This window comes from Scleropages formosus, chromosome 8 (genome assembly GCF_900964775.1).
Source record: "Scleropages formosus chromosome 8, fSclFor1.1, whole genome shotgun sequence".
NCBI classification, from domain to species: domain Eukaryota; kingdom Metazoa; phylum Chordata; class Actinopteri; order Osteoglossiformes; family Osteoglossidae; genus Scleropages; species Scleropages formosus.
This window is the reverse complement of record NC_041813.1, coordinates 7798891-7819964: the sequence shown is the minus strand read 5'-3', so window position 1 is coordinate 7819964 and position 21074 is coordinate 7798891. Positions and strand designations below refer to the sequence as shown.

The window sequence follows — 21074 nt, the reverse complement described above, 5'->3', positions numbered from 1 at the left end:
CCTTTCCGGTTCGCGTCGTAAACGCAACCGTGCAACAATTTCTTCCTTACATTTCTGTTCCTGGGTCCGTCCCCTAGCTCAGACAATGCTGAACGGTGTGCATTTCCAGACACGAATAGCCTCTATTATGGATATTTTCGCTAAAGCTGCTGTGACAGAAATAAGCAGACTTTTGAAGGAGGGGACCGCAGCAGCCTCCTCCGGCGAGCTGCGTTTGGAGCTCGCCCTGAGCGCGAGCGGTGAGCTCGAGACGCCGGCGGCCGCCGACGGGAGAACGGTCAGTTACTCTGTTCAGTGCTGAAGAGCTGAATGAGTGTCCGAATAAACTTAACTGTCTAAAACTGTTAGAAACTACGGCGTATGTTCTAATTAAGTGATGGTTATTATTACTTAGGATTGCAAGAGCATGTCTGGTATTATATAGTTCTCCCACTGGGATTAATATTACTCACTGTCACAGCTGCATGGCTGCTCTGCTTGGTCGGACCGCAGGCCTATAAATTATATAATTTATAAATAAGTAAAATTGTGTCTTCTTTCGGGGTTTACTGTTCTGTCACGAAAAAAAGATGCCGTGCTCCGTGTTTGCACTCTCCACCTGCCTGTCCCCAACACACAGGTTTCCTTCTCTTCCATTTATTTATTTCTCAGACACTTTTTCCTCCAAAGCAACTTTGAATGAACTCTGTAGTGTTATATCAGTCCACACACTTTACCACGGTGACATACACTGCTAGATACGCTGTTTACACCGGGTCACTCATCCATACATCAGTGGAACACACACACTCTCTCTGTCCCTCACACACTATGGGTGAACCTGAACAGCTTGCCTTTGGAGTGTGGGAGGAAACCAGAGCACCCCAAGAACATGCAAACTCCACACAGACTGAGCAGATATTGAACCCACCTCCTCTCGCGCCACCCAGGCGCTGTGAGGCAGCAGCGCTATCAGCTGTGCCACCGTGCCGCCCCTTCTCTTCACACTACCCACACTGATACTTTACATTTATTAATGTAAATGTACTTCACATGAGAACATTGGGAAAAGTGATCAGAAGGAGCGATCTGCAACACTTGATTCTTGAGTGCATTCGGTTTGTTGCCTTCCACAGTATAACGCGCACATGCATCACATTCTAGTAATTCGAAAGCCTGGATGTTACCGTGGTATCCTGTATAACCACGCCCACAGACCATAGTACCCTGTGAGTAACCTAGTGTCTATCGCAGGTTTTAGGGGATCAGAATCTGAACTTCGATAATTCTGTACATTGCACACTGTAAAACTAGCGACGTCGGCTTGATGCTGAGGTTTACATTTACGTTTTCATGTATTCATTTAGCAGATGCTTTTCTCCAAAGTGACTTACATCTCATAGAAAATACAATGTATACGTTACATTAGCAGGAAGAGAGACATAGCTGCAGACGCGTGATTCTTAAGTACAGTTAGTCACACTTGTAGCTGCATAAAACTCAGAATACTGACGATTTCACGCGCTTCTCTTGCAGACACAGCTAGCCTCCATCATGGACACCTTGTCGAAAGAAGCTGCTGATAAGATTATCAGACTTGTTAACGAGGACTTTGCGCTGATGCGCTTGGAGATATCCCAGAGGCAGAATGAGAATGACTCCCTGAAGAGGAGGCTTCGGCTGATGGAGAGCGAGCGCGTGGCGAAGCAGGGCCTCCGAAGGAGAGGGCCGCGGAAGAGTTCCGCAAAGAAACCCCAACATGTCGTCGCACTTCCGGTGGACGGCCAGCGCGGAGGAGCCATCAGAGGTGGGTTGCTGTGGTGTCTCCTTTTCCGTCGCTGCTCAGTGATTGAGCTCCCTTTCAGTCTAAATGCGCTGTCTCCTCGCTTTATGAACACATTTGGTACTGGAAGTCTGTTTGTAAGTTGCTTTGTTCGTAAGTCCAAAGTCACTTTCAGTAGAAAGTCATAATTGGCACGGTGGACAGAGCCGGTTCCTCTCAGCTCCTGGGCTGTACCTTCAAATGTGAGTTTCGGACTCATTCAGTCTGTTTGGATTTTGCATGTTCTGCCTGTCTTGGGGCTGGAGATTGCCCGAGAACCTGTGTGTATGGGTTTCGTCCCGGTGCTCTGGTTTGCTCCCAAAGTCCAAAGATGTGCATTTTAGGTGGGCTGGTGACTCTAAACATCTCTTGAAAAATTTATAGTAGTAGTAGTCGTAGTAGTAGTAATAATAATAATAATAATAATGATGCAACTTCACTTGATGTATATAGGTTAGGCTCTGCAAAAATCCGAGACATAATTATTACAACTAATTCAAATTTAAACTAGGAACTTTAAAATTAATTGTTTTAAATGGCTTCAAAATTTCTGGAAAAAAATATGTCTACTAGTTTGCTCTATAAATACTTGACAGAATGATACAAATATGATGCAAACTCTCTCTGCAACAAACTGTGCAAATTTAAGGGAATGGATGAGGAGAAAATGCAAATTAAAGTTATTAAATATACCGGGAAAGGTTTATAGCTTCCAAAATTCGTAACTTGACCGTTCATAACACTGAGGGCCAATGTAAACACTGAGTTGTGGTCTGACCAAGTGTGGTCTGATGAGCACTTGGAATGTGCCGGTATCTTACAGGCAGCAGAAGAAGGTGTTACAGGAACAGCCGGGTTTATCGTATGCTCTGTTCCTGCTTTTTCTTTTCATATTTAATTTTTCAGCACAGTGTTATTTTTGCTCTTTTCCGGTGATTTTGCTGCTGAGAGCCATGGTGCATTTTCACCTGTTTTAGTGGCAATGTGAAGCCTGCCACACTTAATTGTGTGTCCTCTATCTCTGAATTTGCTCCCTTGGACCTGTTTATTTGTCCCCCTCCTTGTTTAGAAGAGGATCGGTCTGTTCTTTTAGACCGGCAGAATGAAGGAGAATTTCCAGCTGAGGACTCTGTTGCCGTGATCAACAAGGTCAGTTGATGTACTAGTCATCATTCAGGAATTTAGGCTGTGGGGCTGTAAAAAAAGATATCTTTGTTAAGATGCTATCTTTGCGACTGCTGGAGCTGTTTATTCCGAGTAATGCTTTCGGTCCCATGTTGCAGCTTGTAGTTGAGGAGGATGATGGCCAGGGCCGGACTGAGTCCATCCTGAACAATGAAGGACTTGAAGCTGACAGTGATCCACTAGGATGGCTGAAGACTAAAGAAGAGAGTGAGTTCAGAGGTTAAAATGCTGGACACCAGCCTGTCTGTACAGATTTTCTGTACTAGCGGCTTATTTTGCCACACTGCATTTGGGATGATCAGAAGATATTGGGGGAAATATAATTTTGAAGATGTTATTTTTTTTTTAAATCTTATTTTTGGAGCCATTTTTTTTTCCAGTGTAACCCAACTTCTTATTACTTTTTTGTTTTATAGATGCATTCACCGTAGCGAAGACTTGTTTAGATTTTCTTACAGGGAAAAGCATTTGTTTGAACAACATGGTAGCTGGTTTTATGATTGTATCATCTGAGAGTTGTGTAGTCATTATTTTTGTCCTTTCAGACTCTGTAGGGCCTGAAGATGATTCTGCTGGAAACCGAAATATTGACCTTCAGCTCTGTGATGAGTTAGATGCACAAGGTGCTCCTTCGGATCAAGAGGAAGGGGACGCTCCGCCCGCAAAAGCAAATTCAAACCCGCATGAAAATAAAAACGGCGCAAGACTTCGTCCGCTGAAGAACGCAAGAACCCTAGTAGATGCTGAAAAAGGAGACAAACAGTTCATTTGCACGCAGTGTGGGAAGAGTTTTGGTAGGTTAAGTAATCTGAAGGCACATCAAGTTGTACACACTGGGGAGAAACCTTATAGTTGCACGCAGTGTGGGAAACGCTTCACGGCAAAGTGTAGTTTAAATGTACATCAGTTAATAGTGCACAAAGGAGAGAAGCGATTCAGTTGCACGTACTGCGAGAAGATTTTTGGCACACAGAGTCATCTTAAAGAACACCAAATTATTTCCAAAGGGGGGAGACCACTAACTTGCACACAGTGCGGGAAGAGCTTTCCGGTGAAATGCAGTCTGAAAGTGCACTGGTTGAATGTGCACAAAGGGGAGAAGCGGTTCAGCTGCTCCCAATGTGGGAAAATCTTTGCGAGACAAAGAGACCTTAAAGCTCACCACGTTGTTCACACAGGGGAGAAACCATTTCACTGCACACAGTGTGGAAAGTGTTTCACAGCCAAACGTAGTCTCAACGTACACCGGTTGACGGTACACAAAGGCGAGAAACCGTACAGCTGCGATGTATGCGGGAAAAGGTGCAGTCAGAAAAGCGGACTTAAAATGCACCAGAGGATTCACACGGGAGAGAAACCATACAGCTGTGTCAAGTGTGGCAAGAACTTTGGCAACAAAAGTGCTCTTAATATCCATCACAGAGTTCACACGGGCGAGAAAGCATTTGCCTGTGACGTATGCGGGAAGTGTTTCAGCCTCGCGCCGAACCTCAGCAGGCATCAGCGTATCCACACGGGAGAGAAAGCGTTCAGCTGTGTGACGTGCGACAAAACTTTTACTCAAGCCAGCCATCTCAAGGTGCATCAACGCATTCATACTGGAGAAAAAGCGTTCATTTGTGACACTTGCGGAAAGAGTTTTAATCAAAAAAGTGCCCTTAAAACGCACCAGAGAGTTCACACTGGCGAGAAACCATACAGCTGCGGTGAGTGTGGTAAGACCTTCCGTTCTGCAAATTATTTGAAAAAACATCAACAGATTCACACCGGAGAGAAATCTTACAGCTGTTTCGAGTGCGGAAAGCTTTTCCGTACGGCCAACAATCTCAAGACGCACCAGCAAATACATTCAGGAGAGAAGCCATACAGCTGCAGTATATGTGGACAAAGTTACAGCTCTGCAAGCTATTTTAACACACACCTGCTGATTCACACGGGAGAGAAACCGTACAGCTGTGCGCAGTGTGGTAGGAGCTTCACCAAGCAAAGTAGCCTTAATTTACACCAGCGCACTCACACAGGAGAGAAACCGTTCGGTTGTCAAGTGTGCGGGAAGAGCTTTAGCGTCGCACAGAATCTCACTCGGCACCAGCGTATTCACACCGGAGAGAAACCGTTCAGTTGCGCTACGTGTGGCAAGAGCTTCAGCCAAGCAAATAACCTGAAGGCGCACCAGCAAATCCACACTGGAGAGAAGTCTTTCATCTGCGATAGGTGTGGAAAGTGTTTCTCTTACTTGAGAAATCTTAAGGAACACAAGTGTATTTATGGTTAAGATAAATGTGTTTTGTCAGCTGTTACGTATACACTCAACGTTTTTATAGCGAGCCTTTCGGCTTCTTTTCAAGGTCAGAAAAGCACTTTAAAATGTCTTACCATGATGATAAGATTTTGGTAAATCCAGTTTTCTCTGTCACCAGATCTATGTTACTGGGATTACAGACAGATTTTGACTTTTTTTTTGCTCTAGATAAACGGACAGTTCTAGATAGCAATTACACTTTCTTATAAAAAGGCCCATAATGGAAGTGTTTCCTTTCTTTTGAGGATTAAAAAACAATTTTTTTAAAATCGTGCTTAATTTAATTTTTGTATAGGGCAATATAGGACCTAATATGTTTTGGGGTTGTTTTTTCAGCGGAGTAACATTTTGGACATTTTTTATATAAGGTTTGAGCTGTGAAAGGGAGATGGTGATATTTTTTTCTGAAGGGTGTAGTTCATAAGATATTTTATTCATTACCTTTTATTACCAGCACACAGTTGCGATGGAAAAGATTAAAGGCTTTATTTGTGGTGGGTAATAACAAAAGGCATATCAACACAGTGGTAAAAATAGCTGAATCCCACAAATTTGAATTATATTTGAATTAAAAATTGTTTTATCTTTGGTTTGTCTTTTAAAATGATAAATGGGTTCATGCTATTCTTTAATACTGTATATTCAGCTGTTCAGATTGGGCATTTTGTTAATAGTAGTAAAAGCATGGTTAGGAGATCTATTTTTAGGTTGAAGACGCTGCTATCTTTGGTGTTTCGGTGTTTGCTGACTAGACACATTTTTAGTCCTGAATGAGTCATGATGTTCTCTTTAAGGATGAACGACGCACACTGGCTCTTGACCTTACAAATACAACTGTGACTGGAGGGATGTTTTTAACTTCACAGTTGATAAAAGCCAAATAAAGACATCCCTTGAGTTATTTACGGTTAGGTTCACTAAAATCCTTGAAATAGTTATAATGAATTTTAAAAAATACACTTTGATTTTTTTATTACTTTATTTTTAGAACTTCTATAAAATAAAAGACATTACTGAAAATATATATAGTTTACACAAAGTAACTTGAATAATTCATCCCATAAGGATGTACAGTTTGACTGCTTTTGTGCTGGTTTTCAACTTTCTTTATTGCCTTTATTCTGGACCCCATGCAGTACTTTGCCTCCTCTTTCTGACTCTATGACAATCAGCTGCTCTCACGGACACCAGACATGAGTCTTAAGCCCTGGAAGCACACACGCACACACACACGCACGCACATTTTCAGAACCGCTTGTCCCATATGGGGTCACGGGGAACCGGAGCCTACCCGGTAACACAGGGCATAAGGCCGAAGGGGGAGGGGGACATACCCAGGACGGGACGCCAGTCCGCTGCAAGGCACCCCAAGCAGGACTCGAACCCCAGACCCACCGGAGAGCAGGACTGTGGTCCAACCCACCGCGCCCCCGCCCCCGCCCCCGCCCCCGCCCCCACCCCCACCCCCACCCCCACCCCCATCCCCGAAGCATGTTGAGTGAAGTTCGTCCTGTATGAATCTTTCTTTAAGGTGCCCCTTACCACCATTTATGGGCTTGTGGGGTAAACACGGGTTTGTTTGCTCCACTATAGGTAGACATTTTAAAATAAAGAAAATGCTATTTCAACGTAACTGGTTGAACGTTCGTAACTTTGATATTTTGTAAGTCGGAACAACCGATTACAGTTTTGACCAGCAGATGGTGCTGTAGTAACAGTACAGTAGACGTCACGTGGGGTCCTCGTGAAACCTCAAGTTTAGGGGGATTTAAAAAAAGTGAACGTTGAACTTTTAATGTGTTTCATCTGAGTTATGAATAGGCGAAATAAGCGATTATGGAGTCAGTTACGAACAAGATGAGTTACAAAAGTAAGGCAACATGGCCATGTAGATGCCGCCAACTACAACTGTATAGACTAGGAACTGGACCGACACAGAAACACAGTACGTACCCAGGTATTTTACCCGAGTTGTTGGGTTGTTCGGGACTGTTTCAGTTATCCCGAGTGCAGAATTACGTATTATTAAATATCTCATATTATTGATCCCGAATGAAACTACACAGTTATGTATACGTTACATTTATATGTATTCATTTAGCTGATGCTTTTCTCTAAAAGTATTTACAATTATTTACCCCTTTATACAGCTGGGTGATTTTTTACTGGAGCAATTTAGGGTAAGTACCTTGCTCAAGGGTACTACACTTGGAGGTGGGGATCGAACCTGCGACCTTCGAATATTTATTTTGGTTATGACCAAAAAAAAAAAACTTTTTGGATTGAACTGCAAACATTTAGAGGCAAACATTGATATTAACTTTTAAAAACTTGATGTGATCAACTTTAATCCCATTGAAAATAATTTTAAAATATCTTTTGTTGATTACAGTTATATTGCCGCGTTATATACACGCCATAGTAAAAGAGTTAGAAAAGAGTCCTACATTTAAATACTGTAAAAAAAGATGCAAAGACTTATTTGCAAGCTATTTCAGGATGTAATAGCGATGCGCACTTTATCTTTGTTCGCTTTTCGGAGTCTTTTTCTTCTTCCATAATGAGCATTTGTATTGTAGCAAGTGCCCCTGATGATGTTTTTGATACTGTAACGACACGTTACATTACATTTACATGTATTCATTTAGCAGACGCTTTTCTCCAAAGCGACGTACATCTCAGAGAAAATACAATTTGTGCATTACATTAGGAGAAAGAGACATACTCGCAGACGTGTGATTCTTAAGTAAAGTTATTTTATTTTGCAGACGCGTTGCTGGGGAGCGTCATGTTCGAGCGGGAAATGGGTTTGTTATAAATTGCTAAGAATTGTGGGTAAAATGTGAATCGTCAACCGCTGTGGGGGCTCACGGGGAATATAAGGGGTGAGCACGGTTGGATAGTAAAGTGGAATAGATACGAGTGCAAAGCCAGCTGGGAAACCTCAGATGAGGTGCAGGTCTATGAGGAAAAAGGGGTTTTCAAACTGAAAGCATTTTCTCCTCGTGTTTGCGCCCATGATTTTCGCTGCGTAGCGGTGTTCTAATAGGTTCTTCAATAACAAAGACGGAAAAGCGTCCACGCGCTTCGCCTTAACCAAACCCCCGCAATACCTTTCCGGAAATGCTCTCTACTCCAGTTTCCGTCGTGCGAGTGTTAGTCCTCCGAACACTAGGGGGCAGCGTAGGTCTCTATGCGTCTCTGTTCTAGTCAAACATTACGAGGAGCGCGCGTGCGGTGCTCGGCCGTTACAAGGCTGCGCTGTGTGACAGGGAACGGTCGAGAGGCTCGTGCGGTGACCTGCGGCGCTCAGCCCGACTCCCTCCCGCTCCGCTCCACTCGGCCGCATGTAGCTAGCCTCTGACACCCGGGCGCTCGCCGAGGACTTGTCCGCTGCAGGAATCATGAACGAGAACGACGGACTGCGCTTCAGGAGGCTCAACAACAGACCGCAGGTCATCACGGACGAGTCGCAGGAGCGCCGCCGCGGCAAAGGCTCCAGGTGCGTCCGCTCCGCCATCAACTCACACAGTCGCAGTCAGTCACATCTCGTCAGCTTTTTCGTCCACTGGGAGCAGCTCTTCTGTGGGGTGAGCCCTGCCTTCAAAGTAATGTTACAGTAAAATACAGCTGAGGCAATTAAAAAAAGTAGTTTTTGAGGCTCATTTGTGTGTTATTTTTTAACTTCACCCCCCCCCCCCCCCCCCCCACACACACACACACACACACACAGACAGTCAAGCAGGTATCACCAGTGAAACCAGCAGCAGTGCACTGTATCATGTATGAAACAGGCAGTGTGTGAATATGCAGTCAGGGATTGCCTTATTTTTCTTTTGCTCTGTTCCTGTCTAGTGCAGAGTGGACAGTGGATATCACACCCCGGGGACTACAGTCTGTCATAAACTCTAATATAGACTCTATGTTGTCCGCCATGCACCTGTGTGTCCCGTGCGCTGCCCCCATGCTCCTGGCATGGAGATCACTGAACTTTTCTTTTCTCCCTCCCCAGCACGTACAGTGGCCGGGTTTTCCGGATAACCCTTTTATCACTGGGAGCCTTCCTCCTGCTTCCTGTGCTGGGCATCATCTTCCTGCTGGAGTCGCCCATCCAGCCGGAGGTGTTCAGGTGAGCTGCCCCCGCCTTTGTCCTCCCTTGCTTAATCTGCCCCGTCAGAGCTGGCGCGGCTTCTCTGCCCTCCTGCCCCGCTGAATTGCACCACTAGATTTGAGCTGAGTAATAGCCCAACGCCCAGTGTTTGTTTTTTTTTTGTTGCATTCCACTGGCTTTTACTGCTTGTTTTTAAATTGACCAATTTGATATGTGCAAGGACTGCTGCTGTTGCAATGGGACAGCTGCGCTCTCCGTTGCAACCGTAATCTCCAGCTGTGCTTTTCGCTGCGTTTCTTCCGCAACTTGGAGCCGGTGTGGTGGAGCCATGCATGGAAGGTTGAGGCTGATGCTCCTTGTTGCGAAGAATGACAGTGGCAAGGTGTTGCAGTTATTCCTGTGATTGGACAGGCCGCACGCCGCGTTTCGCTGTATTATGCGCGTTAAACAGTATTTGTCAAATGCAACAGCTGCTCTGTGAGCCCAGGTGACCCGTGTCCTACTTGGAGCTTGTCATTCGGTCGCTGTCCTTGTGGCGTCTGCTCTTGCGCCACGTACCGATAACGCTGTTTGTATTTGGCATCATGTTGGACTGGAGCCGCAAGCGCTGCAGAGTTTGCTCTGAGCTGGGCTCTAGTCCAGCTCTACCACCTGCGCCTCCATGTTAAAATTCATGACGTGGCTTCGGTTCAAGTGTTAATCATTGTTTTTTGTAGTCTGAAGCAGGAATATTAATTTGTCTTCTTTGCGATTGCCTTTTGGACTTACTGTTTGGTATGACATTTACTTTTATTCGCTTAGCGGATGCTTTTCTCCAAAGCGACTGACAATGGATATTATGTAGCGTTACCAGCCCACACACCTTATTCACTGCAGTGACTTACACTGCTAGATACACTACTCACCCATACATCAGGGAAACACACTCTCTCTGTCACTCACACACTATGGGGGAACCTAAACAGCATGTCTTTGGACTGTGGAAGGAAACCAGAGCACCCAGAGGAAACCCACGCAGACACACGGAGAACATGCAAACTCCACACAGACTGAGCGGGGATCGATCCCACGTTCTCTCTCACCACCCAGACGCTGTGAGACAGCGGCGCTACTCGCTGTGCCACCGTGCAGCCACAAGAGTGGCTGGACTCAGAGGTACTTGCAATGTAGATTTACCCCTCCTTTGTAATTCCAGCCTTGGTGAACCGCCTCTCATGTCAGGCTGCTTTGAGCCCAACTTCAAGCTGAGGCAAGCCGAAAGACTGTTCGAAGACCAGCTACTGGGACCGGAGTCCATCGCCAACATCGGAGGTCAGTAGGACTGGAAGAGTGTGTTGCAAGCACAGGCACCTCCTCTCCCCATGTGAGTTAACAATGATAAAGGCCTGGAGGCACTGTGTTACACAGTGGTTTTTGATACTGAATTCCTAGCATACAATTGTATTGACCTGTAATACTAAGTCCTCCCCCCGGTTAGTCAGAGCTGTGTTTTAAGGTTCCCCCCCCTTCTTTTTTCCCTCTTCGTTCAGACTAATTGACAGTCGGGTCACTGTTTGCCTCAGTTACGCTGATTTGATATTACGAAAACTGATTGTTGTGGTACATCGGAGAAATACTTTCAACATGTTATATACATACTTGAGCTAAGCTTGACTTCTTCGTGCATTTCTTGCTATGCAGATGTGTTCTATACAGGCACAGCCGATGGCAAGGTAGTGAAGATTCAGGACAGGAGGATTCATGTCCTGGCTACCCTGGGAAAGCCACCCTGTGGTAAGACTGCACCCAGTCATTTCCTGTCAAACAGGTCTGTTAATTAGTCGCTGCTTAGTGTTTCACAACTGACTGAATGTATTGCAGCAGAAAGTGATTTTTTTTTCTTTCTTTCTTTCAACATAACCTTTTCAAACAGTTTTCGTGTCTACAGTCATGTGCCACTTAACGACCGACCGCATATACGACAGTGGTTCCCTAAGATTATAAAGGAGCTGAAAAACCAGTAGTGATGTCGCAGCCATCATAACATCGTAGGGCAATGTGTTAATCGCGTGTTCATGGTGTTGCTGGTGTGAGGAGACCTACTGCGTTGCTAGTTGTATAAAAGTATAACACAGTTATGTACAGTACATAATACTTGATGATAAACATCTATGTTACTGCCTATTAAAAATCAGTTACTGTATATACAATGGTTGTAATAACAAACGGGCGCTACTTTGCAACGTAGATCAAAACATTGGTCGTCTCCAGCAGTTTGTCGGCTCGTAGGTGGGGCGCATGAGCCTGAGGTGGGGTGGACTTCCTTCTTTTCCTGTTGAGTGTCTCGTGTGTTACTGTATTTGGCTTTAATTTTTTTGTTTTTACCCTCCCAACTATCCAACCATGGCACCAAAGTGTAACTGTGATGCCAGTGATGGTAATGCATCCAAGAAAAGGGAAACGATCGCAATTGAAACTAAAGAGGAAATAATAAAGCGAAGGGTGAAATGCCAATGAACAATAGAAAAGCGAACATTAAAGTTTCTTCACTGTTTCGTGCTCACACACGCTCTCTCTCACTCATCTACAAAAGACAATTCTTCCTAGTGCAGAATCTCACTCCAGACAACCCCCCCGCCCCCGCGTTCTCAAACCTACCTCGCTTTATGCTCTTCAAGTCCTGTCCCTCATCATTCCCCAGTTCTGTTCCACGTCTCTTTGATAATGACCGCCGACCTTGTCCTTCAACCACAATTTTGGATCCTCGCCTCTGTTCACTGCACCGATCGACCGACCATTCGCCCGTCCCCGACCACAAGATCACGTCTATTCCTTTGATTCTGAATAAATGATCCTGCACTTGGGTCCAGCCTCCTCCGTGCCGTCTGTTCATCATGACAGTAGTAACACTAATTCTCTTTCTACATTTCTATTATAAATACGGTAGTTACATTTCTTATTGCATTATTATTACTGTATTGTTATATTAAAGATGTTTTAGTGTATCCGAAGTTTATTTTTTATGCACAGAAAGGTACATGATATATTAAGACAAACAGCTGACATTTGATACCCACCATACCTAACTGTTCCAACTTGCGTCAAAATCCAACTTAAAGACAGACGGAAGACACCGAACTCGTTCGTAATTCGGGGACTGCCTGTAACAGTTAATAGTGTATGTTCAGCATTATCTGAGGCAATTCTGATGCTTCTTCATCAGTCTAGCAGCTCATCAGGGTTCATGTTTTCAGGTTCCTATGATGAGGAGCCAACCTGTGGCCGCCCCCTTGGGATCCGCGTGGGAACTAATGGCACCCTGTTTGTAGCAGACGCCTACCTCGGCCTTTTTGAAGTTAATCCAATCACAGGTCAGGCCAGGGTCAAACTCTCACTACAGTCCAGCCATGTACTATTATGTAATATGCTGTAAGGCCCTTTGTCATTGCAGCAAAAGAAAGAACCTTATGGCAGAAGTGTTTTAAATACCAGTAAATAGGAATTCTGTTTTTGGGAAATAAGTTACTTTATTTGAAGTTGTCAAGTTTCAATCATAACTTCTGATTTTCCTCATGAGTACGGTCGATTGTCCTTACACTACTTCAGATGTTCTCACATGTTCATGCTTCTGTATCAGGTCTCATCAGCCTGAAGTTCTATGTTTCCAAGTCAAGGAAGCATTGTATCCACTGGTTCTCTCTCTGTACATCAGGGGAGGTGAATACCTTGGTATCAACTGGGCAGGTGGTGGAGGGCCGAAAACTGTCCTTCGTGAACGACCTGGATGTGACGCAGGATGGCAAGAAGGTGTACTTCACCGACTCCAGCAGCAAGTGGCAGCGGCGGGACTTCCTTCACCTTGTTATGGAGGCCACTGCAGACGGACGGTAATTGCTGGCATGCAGCATTAGGGCCAGTAGCTCTCTCAGGCATCAGGACTCAGCCATGTGGCATTTCCATTCTAGCGGTACTGTCATGCAACAGTAATGTTATCAGCTTCAGGCCTCTCTCATGTTGGGAAAGGGTTCATCTGAAACAGCTGCTTTTGTTGGTTCACCAGCTAAAAGCTCCGTCAGGCTGTGGTTCATAGCCGTAAAGCACTAGCTGGGGGTTGAATGGTTTAAGGAACGTACTGAAAATAAGATTATGTTCACATCTCTAGCTTTCCCAGCCAAGGTCTCACTAGATTCCTGTGCTCACAGTGTCTTGGAATATGACACGGTGACCAGGGAGGTGACTGTCCTGATGGATGGATTGCGCTTTCCCAATGGGATTCAGCTGTGCCCTGATGAGGAGTCTGTTCTAGTGGCAGAGACCACCATGGCCAGGATACGGAGGTAGGGTCCTGTGTGTGCCAGTGCATGCAGCATCTGATTTAGGGATACAAACATTACTATTTCAGTTCCATCCTTCTGTTTGTTGCACAGCTCTTTCCCTTTGTCCCACATGTGAAATCTGTCCGGACTATCCCGATAATGTAATTGTTACAAACGTTAGTGTTCTTCAAGGGCAGCTGTGTTGCAATGATTTCATTTTTAAGGAACATCTTATCTTGTGCACAGCCCGTTTCATAACCTTCTGTCAGCATAACTGTTGCACCACTCGTGGTCAGAATGTTAAATGGTTTCCCAAGCAGCCAGAGCACCACCCCTCCCATCTTTTACTAGTTTTCATGAATAAATTTTTGCCACCATGTGAGGTGGTTCGTACAATCAGCAAGAAGCTCGGGGAGCCTTCAGAAAGCATCACCTGAATAAGTGATACAGGCGTGAAGTTGCCTAGGCAACAAAGTCTTCATTAGGCTGCCTGGATAGAAGACAAATGGCGGGTCCTTTCTAAAGCTAGCAGAGGTGTGGGCAGAGCTTCCCACAGCTTTGCCATTTTCATGGTTGGGGAGGCACACTTCTATTTCAAGTCTGTTTCCTGTCAACTGCAGTGCCAACATCATATCAAAACTACCCTGCTGTATAAGAGTGGGTAAATAATTGTAGGTAGCTTAACATTTTAAGTTACATTGGAGAAAAGCATCATCTAAATGTAAATGTAAGATCTTTTTCTCTCGACATCGGATCATGACTCTCATGGTATAAAAGTTCACTTTTATCAGTATCGGCTGTAGGTAGCATGACTGGTGACATGGATGTGGCTGTTCTCTGGGAGGAGCCCTGCTATTGTGCTACTGAGATAGGTGTTTAATTTTTATCATGGTAAAATGTCCAGCTATATAAAGTGTTGAATTTTAAGTCAATTTGGATAATTGCCTCAGCCAAGCAAAAGTAATGGATTTCTCAATGAAAAATGCTTGGTTCCCCCATAATAGAAGTTACATTGTTTTGGCAAGCGCTTGTTTTGTCAGTCCGGAAGAGTTCCTGCCTTTTTGTTATTAAAACCCATAATTACTCATTGGTACAGAACTTATCTATTACCTGGGAGCTTGGTGATTTATTTAGAGGGAAGTATGACTTGAGAAGTATGAACTATGACACTGCAGTTCATTGTGGCGTTTTCTATCTATCAGCAGTTTTATCAACAGCTAGTACCTATTTGTACTTCTCTACTAGCTGCAGTTTATCATGGTCTGTTATGTCAGTTATTCCACACTGAGCCATTCACAGCTATCCACTGCTGTGTAATTCCTACTAGAGCCTCAGAACCCTTATATATGTTGTGGACCGCTTATAGTAGGAATCTGTGTGTTGCATGCAAAATGCTAGCTGTCTTTCTCTGGGGTTATTTGTGTCCTTCAATTAGGGTCCATGTGTCAGGTCTCAACAAAGGAGGCATGGAAACTTTTGTGGACAACCTTCCCGGTTTCCCTGACAACATCCGCCGCAGCAGCTCAGGTGGTTATTGGTTGGCCATGTCAGCTGTACGTCCCAACCCAGGCTTCTCGATGCTGGACTTCCTGTCACAGAAGCCCTGGATCAAGAAGCTGATCTTCAAGGTAGGGATGGAGGATGGGGCCCTTGCAAATGCAAACAGGAAAGCTCACGGAGCTGTCTTGGTACTGAATAAGTCTTAATTTTCAATGATTATTAAAAGTCATTTAGCGGTTTCCTTTGTCCAGGACAAAATACAATGGCAAATACATTGCGTTTAGCTGCTCATAATTACCCACTCATCCATAAAACGGAGCAATCTGACGCAAACATGTTCACACCACAGGAAATTTAGCTTCGCCACTTCACCTGAAGCACATGACTGTGGGAAGAAAATGTACCTCCCACAGCATGGTAAACATAGCATAATTTGTTTTAAAAATCTCAGTGAAATGTTCATATTTTGAGAAGATCAGAATAATGGTTACTGTGCCATTGCTTAAGCTTTGTGAGACATTTCAGAAGCTCCCAAAGTCTTTTCAACAGTCAGTATTACTAGGGAATAATTTTAAATCTATTCCCAAGCAACAAAAAAAACTGTGAAATTGCAGATGTATAAAAAGTCTTCAAACATTACATAAAGAAGGAACCAAATAATCTCTTAAAATCATAATATTCAGGGCAGCACAGTGGTACATTGGTGCAGCTGCTGCCGCCTCAGAGCCCAGGCTATTTGAGCATAGGTTCAAATCGTCCCTAGTCTGTGTGTAGTTTGAATGTTCTCCCTTGTTTGTTTTATGCCCCAGCCAGATAACATGTTTCAGGTTAATGGGAGGTTTAAAAATTGCTTATAGCTGTGTGTGTGTGTGGGGCTATCTTTTGATGGACTGGCATTCCATCTAGGGTGTAGCCTGCATAGCCTTGCACCCTGTGCTCTTGGGACTGGCTCCAGACTGATTTGACTGTCACAAGCAGTTGAAAGTCAGTGAGCAGTATTCACGTAGTATTTGTTTGATTGTCATGTTGACTGATATTAGGGGGCTTGCTTAGCTTAGTTTACTTTAAACATTTGCTCAGATACCTGTAGACAGATACTAAATAGATCTATAGTGGATGGTTTGTTGCCATATGGCAGATAGTAATAGCCCACTGAAGGTTCACTCCACATATCCTGGCTCTCTAGCTCTTCAGCCAGGATGTCCTGCTGAAGCTGGTGCCCCGCTATAGCCTGGTGTTGGAGCTCTCTGAGGGAGGGGCCTGTCAGCGGAGCTTGCATGACCCTCATGGGGCTGTGGCTGCCTACGTCAGTGAAGCCCATGAGTACGATGGACACCTCTACCTGGGCTCCTTCCGTTCCCCCTACCTGTGTAAACTGGACCTCAGTAAAGTGTGAGTCATGTCACCCATACCCCAGTCCTCTAGGCCTGTTACCCCCCAGTAACCAACCCCAATGCAGAATGTTGGGTCTTGACCCTCCCAACACCGCCCCGTGATGAGCTTTCATTCCCTGCGGATTGACTTTAGCTGGTAGCGCTTCCTTTTCCATGTGGTGTGAGGTGACTCAGCCAAGGCTACAGCAAGTGTTTCAGCTTGAATATCATTTTCATCTTACCACACACCACTTATTTTTCTTCCATCTGTAAAACTTGGCCCTTGTTTTTCCATTAGTTACAGATCTTTCCACCCTCTGTTTGTGGGTCACACCTTCTTATATTGAACCAAAAAAAAAGTCAAGCATTGCCTGCTGTACCATTCACTTAAACTGTCACCATTTTTTGTCAAATAAGTTGTATTGAATTGTTAATTTGAATTACAGATGTATTTTATAAACTGTCCTTTGACTGGTTGTCTGCTTTTTCACTTTATCTAAACACTGATCAATTTGTTCCTTACACTATTGTGGCATGTCAATGGTTCCACATGAATTAGTGTAGTTTCCCATTGTAGCTTAAAAAAAAAAAAAAAAATGAAGTGGTTAAAAGCTTCAGCCCTGTATTAAACTTCCAAACTTATTTCTTAATGTTAAATGTAGCAGTACTAATGTAGGGTGAAATCTCTATATGTTGAATACATACAACTTAAGGCAGAAATGAATATAGTTCACATTAACAGAAATAAGATTTTGGGTTGTACTGTTGAATGGAGTGGTCAGGTTACACTATGACTGGAAGGTGGTGCTTCCGCTTACTACCTGCCAAGCCCGTGGAATGTTCAACTTTCAAACCACCAAAATTAATGGTACTAATATAAGCAGGGTTGACAAAGCTATAGTGTAGCGGTGACTTTTATTTCAGGTAGGTGCTGTTTTCATTGCTTTACGTACCACACACACACACACACATTTTCAGAACCGCCTGTCCCACACGGGGTCACGGGGAACCGGAGCCCACCCCGCAACACAGGGCGCAAGGCCGGAGGGGGAGGGAACACACCCAGGACGGGACGCCAGTCCGTCGCAAGGCACCCCAAGCGGGACTCGAACCCCAGACCCACCCGAGAGCAGGACTGTGGTCCAACCCACTGCACCACCGCACCCCCCCACATGGGGTGGCGTGTGTCTTCCTCAAGCTTGGGTCCTCTACCAGAGGCCTTGGAGTTTGAGGGTTCTGCGCAGTATCTGAACTGTTCCTAGGACTGCACTCTTCTGGAGAGAGACTTCAAATGTTGTTCCTGGAATCTGCTGGAGCCATTCTCCCAGTTTAAGGGTGCTTTACGTACCACTTTTAGTAAAAGATTCATTTGCTTTAGGATACCAGTACAAGTCAAGGCAAGACATGTGGTCAGTGTTTTCTCCCGAGGAATGAGTATGAAATGGTCATGTGCATTACTGTGCAAAATCATATACACCATGCTTAGTATAAAGTATAAAAATTAAATTGCATAAGTTTGTTCAACAGCAAATTAGCTAAAGAGAAAGGCAATGCAAGTATTAGTTTCACTCGAGGTGGTGGAGTGGAAGAGTGGTATACAAAACTCTCCAAGCAGCACCTTTCCCTTTTTGGTGGTAAACTGTCAAGCTCAGGGGTGGCACATAAAGAAGATGTTCTTCATCCAGTGTTTCCATGGTATGGCCCACACTTCAAAGTGACAGTTAAAGATCTGAAAGATAATGGAGCCACCAGCTATGCTTATCAGTTCATGTAAAAGTATAGTCACTAGTCTTGTACAGATGCTCATTACACATGATGCAAACAGACTGCACAATAGCTCTTCCATAATGATAAGCAGTTTGGCACCAAAGCCATGTTCTAATGGGTGATTGATACACCTCACCTTATGCAGTTTTCCTAGAGGCTGGAAATTGCATTTATCCAGGTCAGGGCTCGGCTCACGCTTTAGGCAGACGGTGCGAGAGATATTTGCCTCCAACAGAAATTTTATTCCCTTCACAATCTGCAATCAGGGACATCAAATTAAAGACAAGTTTATCCTCAACTGTGCAATTAGAGGAAGAACAGTGTTCAACAGGATTTCATAGCTTAAAAGGTATCTGGAACAATTAATGAGACATAGGTTCTGCTTGCATTCATAGACCTACAGAATCCACAGCTTTTGTGATTCAGGTATATACCATGATAACCATACCTGTATATGAGCATCTTTGATGTGGGACACCTTGAACAGGAACTTGTCATTGGACTGGTTGTTGAACGCATAGATTCCAATCAGCATCGCATTCCGAACCCTGGGGTCATTATTGCTGACTTTTGAGGTGAGCCAGGAATGGGACCCTTACTAGTGGCATTTTCTTTTTTTTGAAAAAAAGGAAAAAAAAAAAGGGGGGGGGGGGATTTAAAATAAAACCCTTGTGGTACGTCACTTATGGTCCCACTAGCAGCTAGTACAAAACACACACACTATATCTCGTTCCATTTTGCAGGAATATGGAAGTGAGGCTGTTATACTACAGAATAGTTGACTGAAGATCAGCCAAAGAAAGCTCAGAACTGATCTCAACTTCAATAGGACATACAGCACTTTGCATCATTTTGCAAATATCACTGCGTACACTCAATACAACAGTATACACAAAGTGTGTTTTTAATAAGCTGGGTATAATATATATATATATATATATATATATATATATCAGAACTCGCTGCAGGTTTGTGGCATTTTCGCCATTGAAGAGGAAAGACTTGGTGAGCTCAGGCTAGTTAGCTATGATTATAGTGACCAGGAACCTGGGAATACTAGCGTTTGAGAAACAACATGAAGAATGGGTAATGAAATCCGGTTGTTTCCGTTGCATGCAACTTATTGTTGTGGCTAGATTTTTTTTTTTTTTTTTTTTAAAAGCAGAAAAATGCAAACAAGCAGCATTGAAGACATCCCACTGAGAAGAGACCAAAGACACAAATGTGGCTATTCCACTGCAAGCCTTCAGCGTTCATTTGAGCAATCAACTCACCCTGCACAGAGAGAACTGCAAGCACGACGAGAAGAGTTTCCACCGCCCTCATGTCACAGAGCACTTTTCACCACCACCACTTGACTTCCTGGAAGGCAGCTCTTAACCACACTCAATGCAAGTTTGCAACATCACAGTTCTCTTTAAAAAAAAAAAAAAAAAAACAGCCAATTAGCTTGTAGACCTGGCAGGTGCTTAATTACAAATTATGAAATACACTTTAATTTCCCTCATTTCAGAATGTTGGCATTTAAACACTTGCACCTTAACCATTAGTCACAGTCTCTTGTACAAATCTGTTTATGCTGCAGTCAAATTCAGAATCTCGTCATGTCAGTCATTATGATTGTGGGGTTTTTTTTGTTAACTTTGTCAATGCATTTATTTTTCTGATGGTATATGCACAACATTGTCAAAATTACTACCAAGTGTCTGATACTGCATAGAAAGTACTAGGAGACTTCCCGCCCCCCCAAGTTTTATGAAAAAATGGGACTGTTGTACATGCTTTGGTGTACATGAAAGCCAGAAGCAGCAGAGAAAGATCCAGAAGATCATAAACAGGCTGCCTATAAATGACCCCTCTACAGATAAAGGGGCTTTGAAGGGAAGGGGGTGGGGGTTTCTACCACATCCTGTCTGTGGCGAGTTGTCAAACCGCCATCAGTACAGCTCGATCAGTCTTGCTCTCGAGTTGCCACTAGGCCTCTGGAGGTCTCTCTGCCGGACCTTTCCAGCTCTTGTCAAACATACATTCCTCAAATAGAACATCGCTAACAAGTAAAACTGAAACTTCACGATTTGTTGTTCATTTAGTCAATTTAATCTTTCCTGGATAGCACTGCAATTCAAGTTAAATTAATATTTCAGAGCAAAATGTGTGCAACATTCAACGTCTGTGCAACACGCAGGCTTTTTATTTGACGATCCTGGAAGGAAAGTGCTGAAGGATGGTGATTAAAAATGCAGGCTTCTGATGTCCTTGGGAAAAGTACTTCATGTGCTTGAATCTTTTCATTTAACACCTTTCAATATAAAAGACAAATGAACACAGCAAACAAGTAGTAGAAGTACTAGGGGGAACAAGTGGAGGGGGGCTGGTAGCATAGTGGTTAGAGCTGCTGCCTTTGGCCCTAAAAGTCACAGGTTTAAATCCCGCACCTGTGGCTTTAGTACCCTTGACCAAGGTACCTACTCTGAATTACCCCTGTAAAATTAGCCAGCACCATAACTGGGTAAATAATTGTAAGTTGCTTTGGAGAAAAGTGTCAGATAAATATGTACTTTATTGGAAACAACCTTTAAAGGTCCAGTATGGTTTACCTCAGGTGCTCCTCCTCTCGAGGACAGTCCAATGGCTGCAGTCTCCTTCCGAAGGTGTGCGCGCGGGCGGGCGCGCTCATGGAATCCACCCGTGCAGTTGCGCCGAGATGGAGCGCTGCAGTACCACAAGTGACCTGCAGGCG

The 21074-nt window shown here is 44.1% G+C and overlaps 3 protein-coding genes across 3 annotated transcripts; 2 read left to right on the top strand and 1 right to left on the bottom strand.

Moving 5' to 3' along the window:
* The first annotated feature begins 58 nt into the window (after positions 1 to 58).
* On the top strand, positions 59 to 6089 carry LOC108918051 (oocyte zinc finger protein XlCOF6-like). The gene is made up of 5 exons (XM_018724951.2): positions 59 to 277; positions 1516 to 1786; positions 2871 to 2950; positions 3085 to 3193; positions 3532 to 6089. The coding sequence occupies exons 1-5, from the start codon at positions 86 to 88 to the stop codon at positions 5259 to 5261; spliced, it is 2382 nt and encodes a 793-aa protein (XP_018580467.1). The 5' UTR covers positions 59 to 85; the 3' UTR covers positions 5262 to 6089.
* Positions 6090 to 8172: 2083 nt separating this feature from the next.
* On the top strand, positions 8173 to 17031 carry apmap (adipocyte plasma membrane associated protein). Its single transcript, XM_018724952.2, has 9 exons — positions 8173 to 8790; positions 9301 to 9417; positions 10595 to 10710; positions 11080 to 11172; positions 12633 to 12749; positions 13091 to 13265; positions 13581 to 13715; positions 15130 to 15322; positions 16381 to 17031. The coding sequence occupies exons 1-9, from the start codon at positions 8693 to 8695 to the stop codon at positions 16588 to 16590; spliced, it is 1254 nt and encodes a 417-aa protein (XP_018580468.1). The 5' UTR covers positions 8173 to 8692; the 3' UTR covers positions 16591 to 17031.
* Positions 17032 to 17918: 887 nt separating this feature from the next.
* cst7 (cystatin f) lies at positions 17919 to 19732 on the bottom strand. The gene is made up of 4 exons (XM_018766198.2): positions 19609 to 19732; positions 18783 to 18945; positions 18471 to 18590; positions 17919 to 18296 (listed from the first exon to the last, which is right to left on the bottom strand). Exons 2-4 carry the CDS (start codon positions 18867 to 18869, stop codon positions 18216 to 18218), a joined length of 288 nt encoding a protein of 95 aa, XP_018621714.2. The 5' UTR covers positions 18870 to 18945; positions 19609 to 19732; the 3' UTR covers positions 17919 to 18215.
* Between the last annotated feature and the right edge of the window lie 1342 nt (positions 19733 to 21074).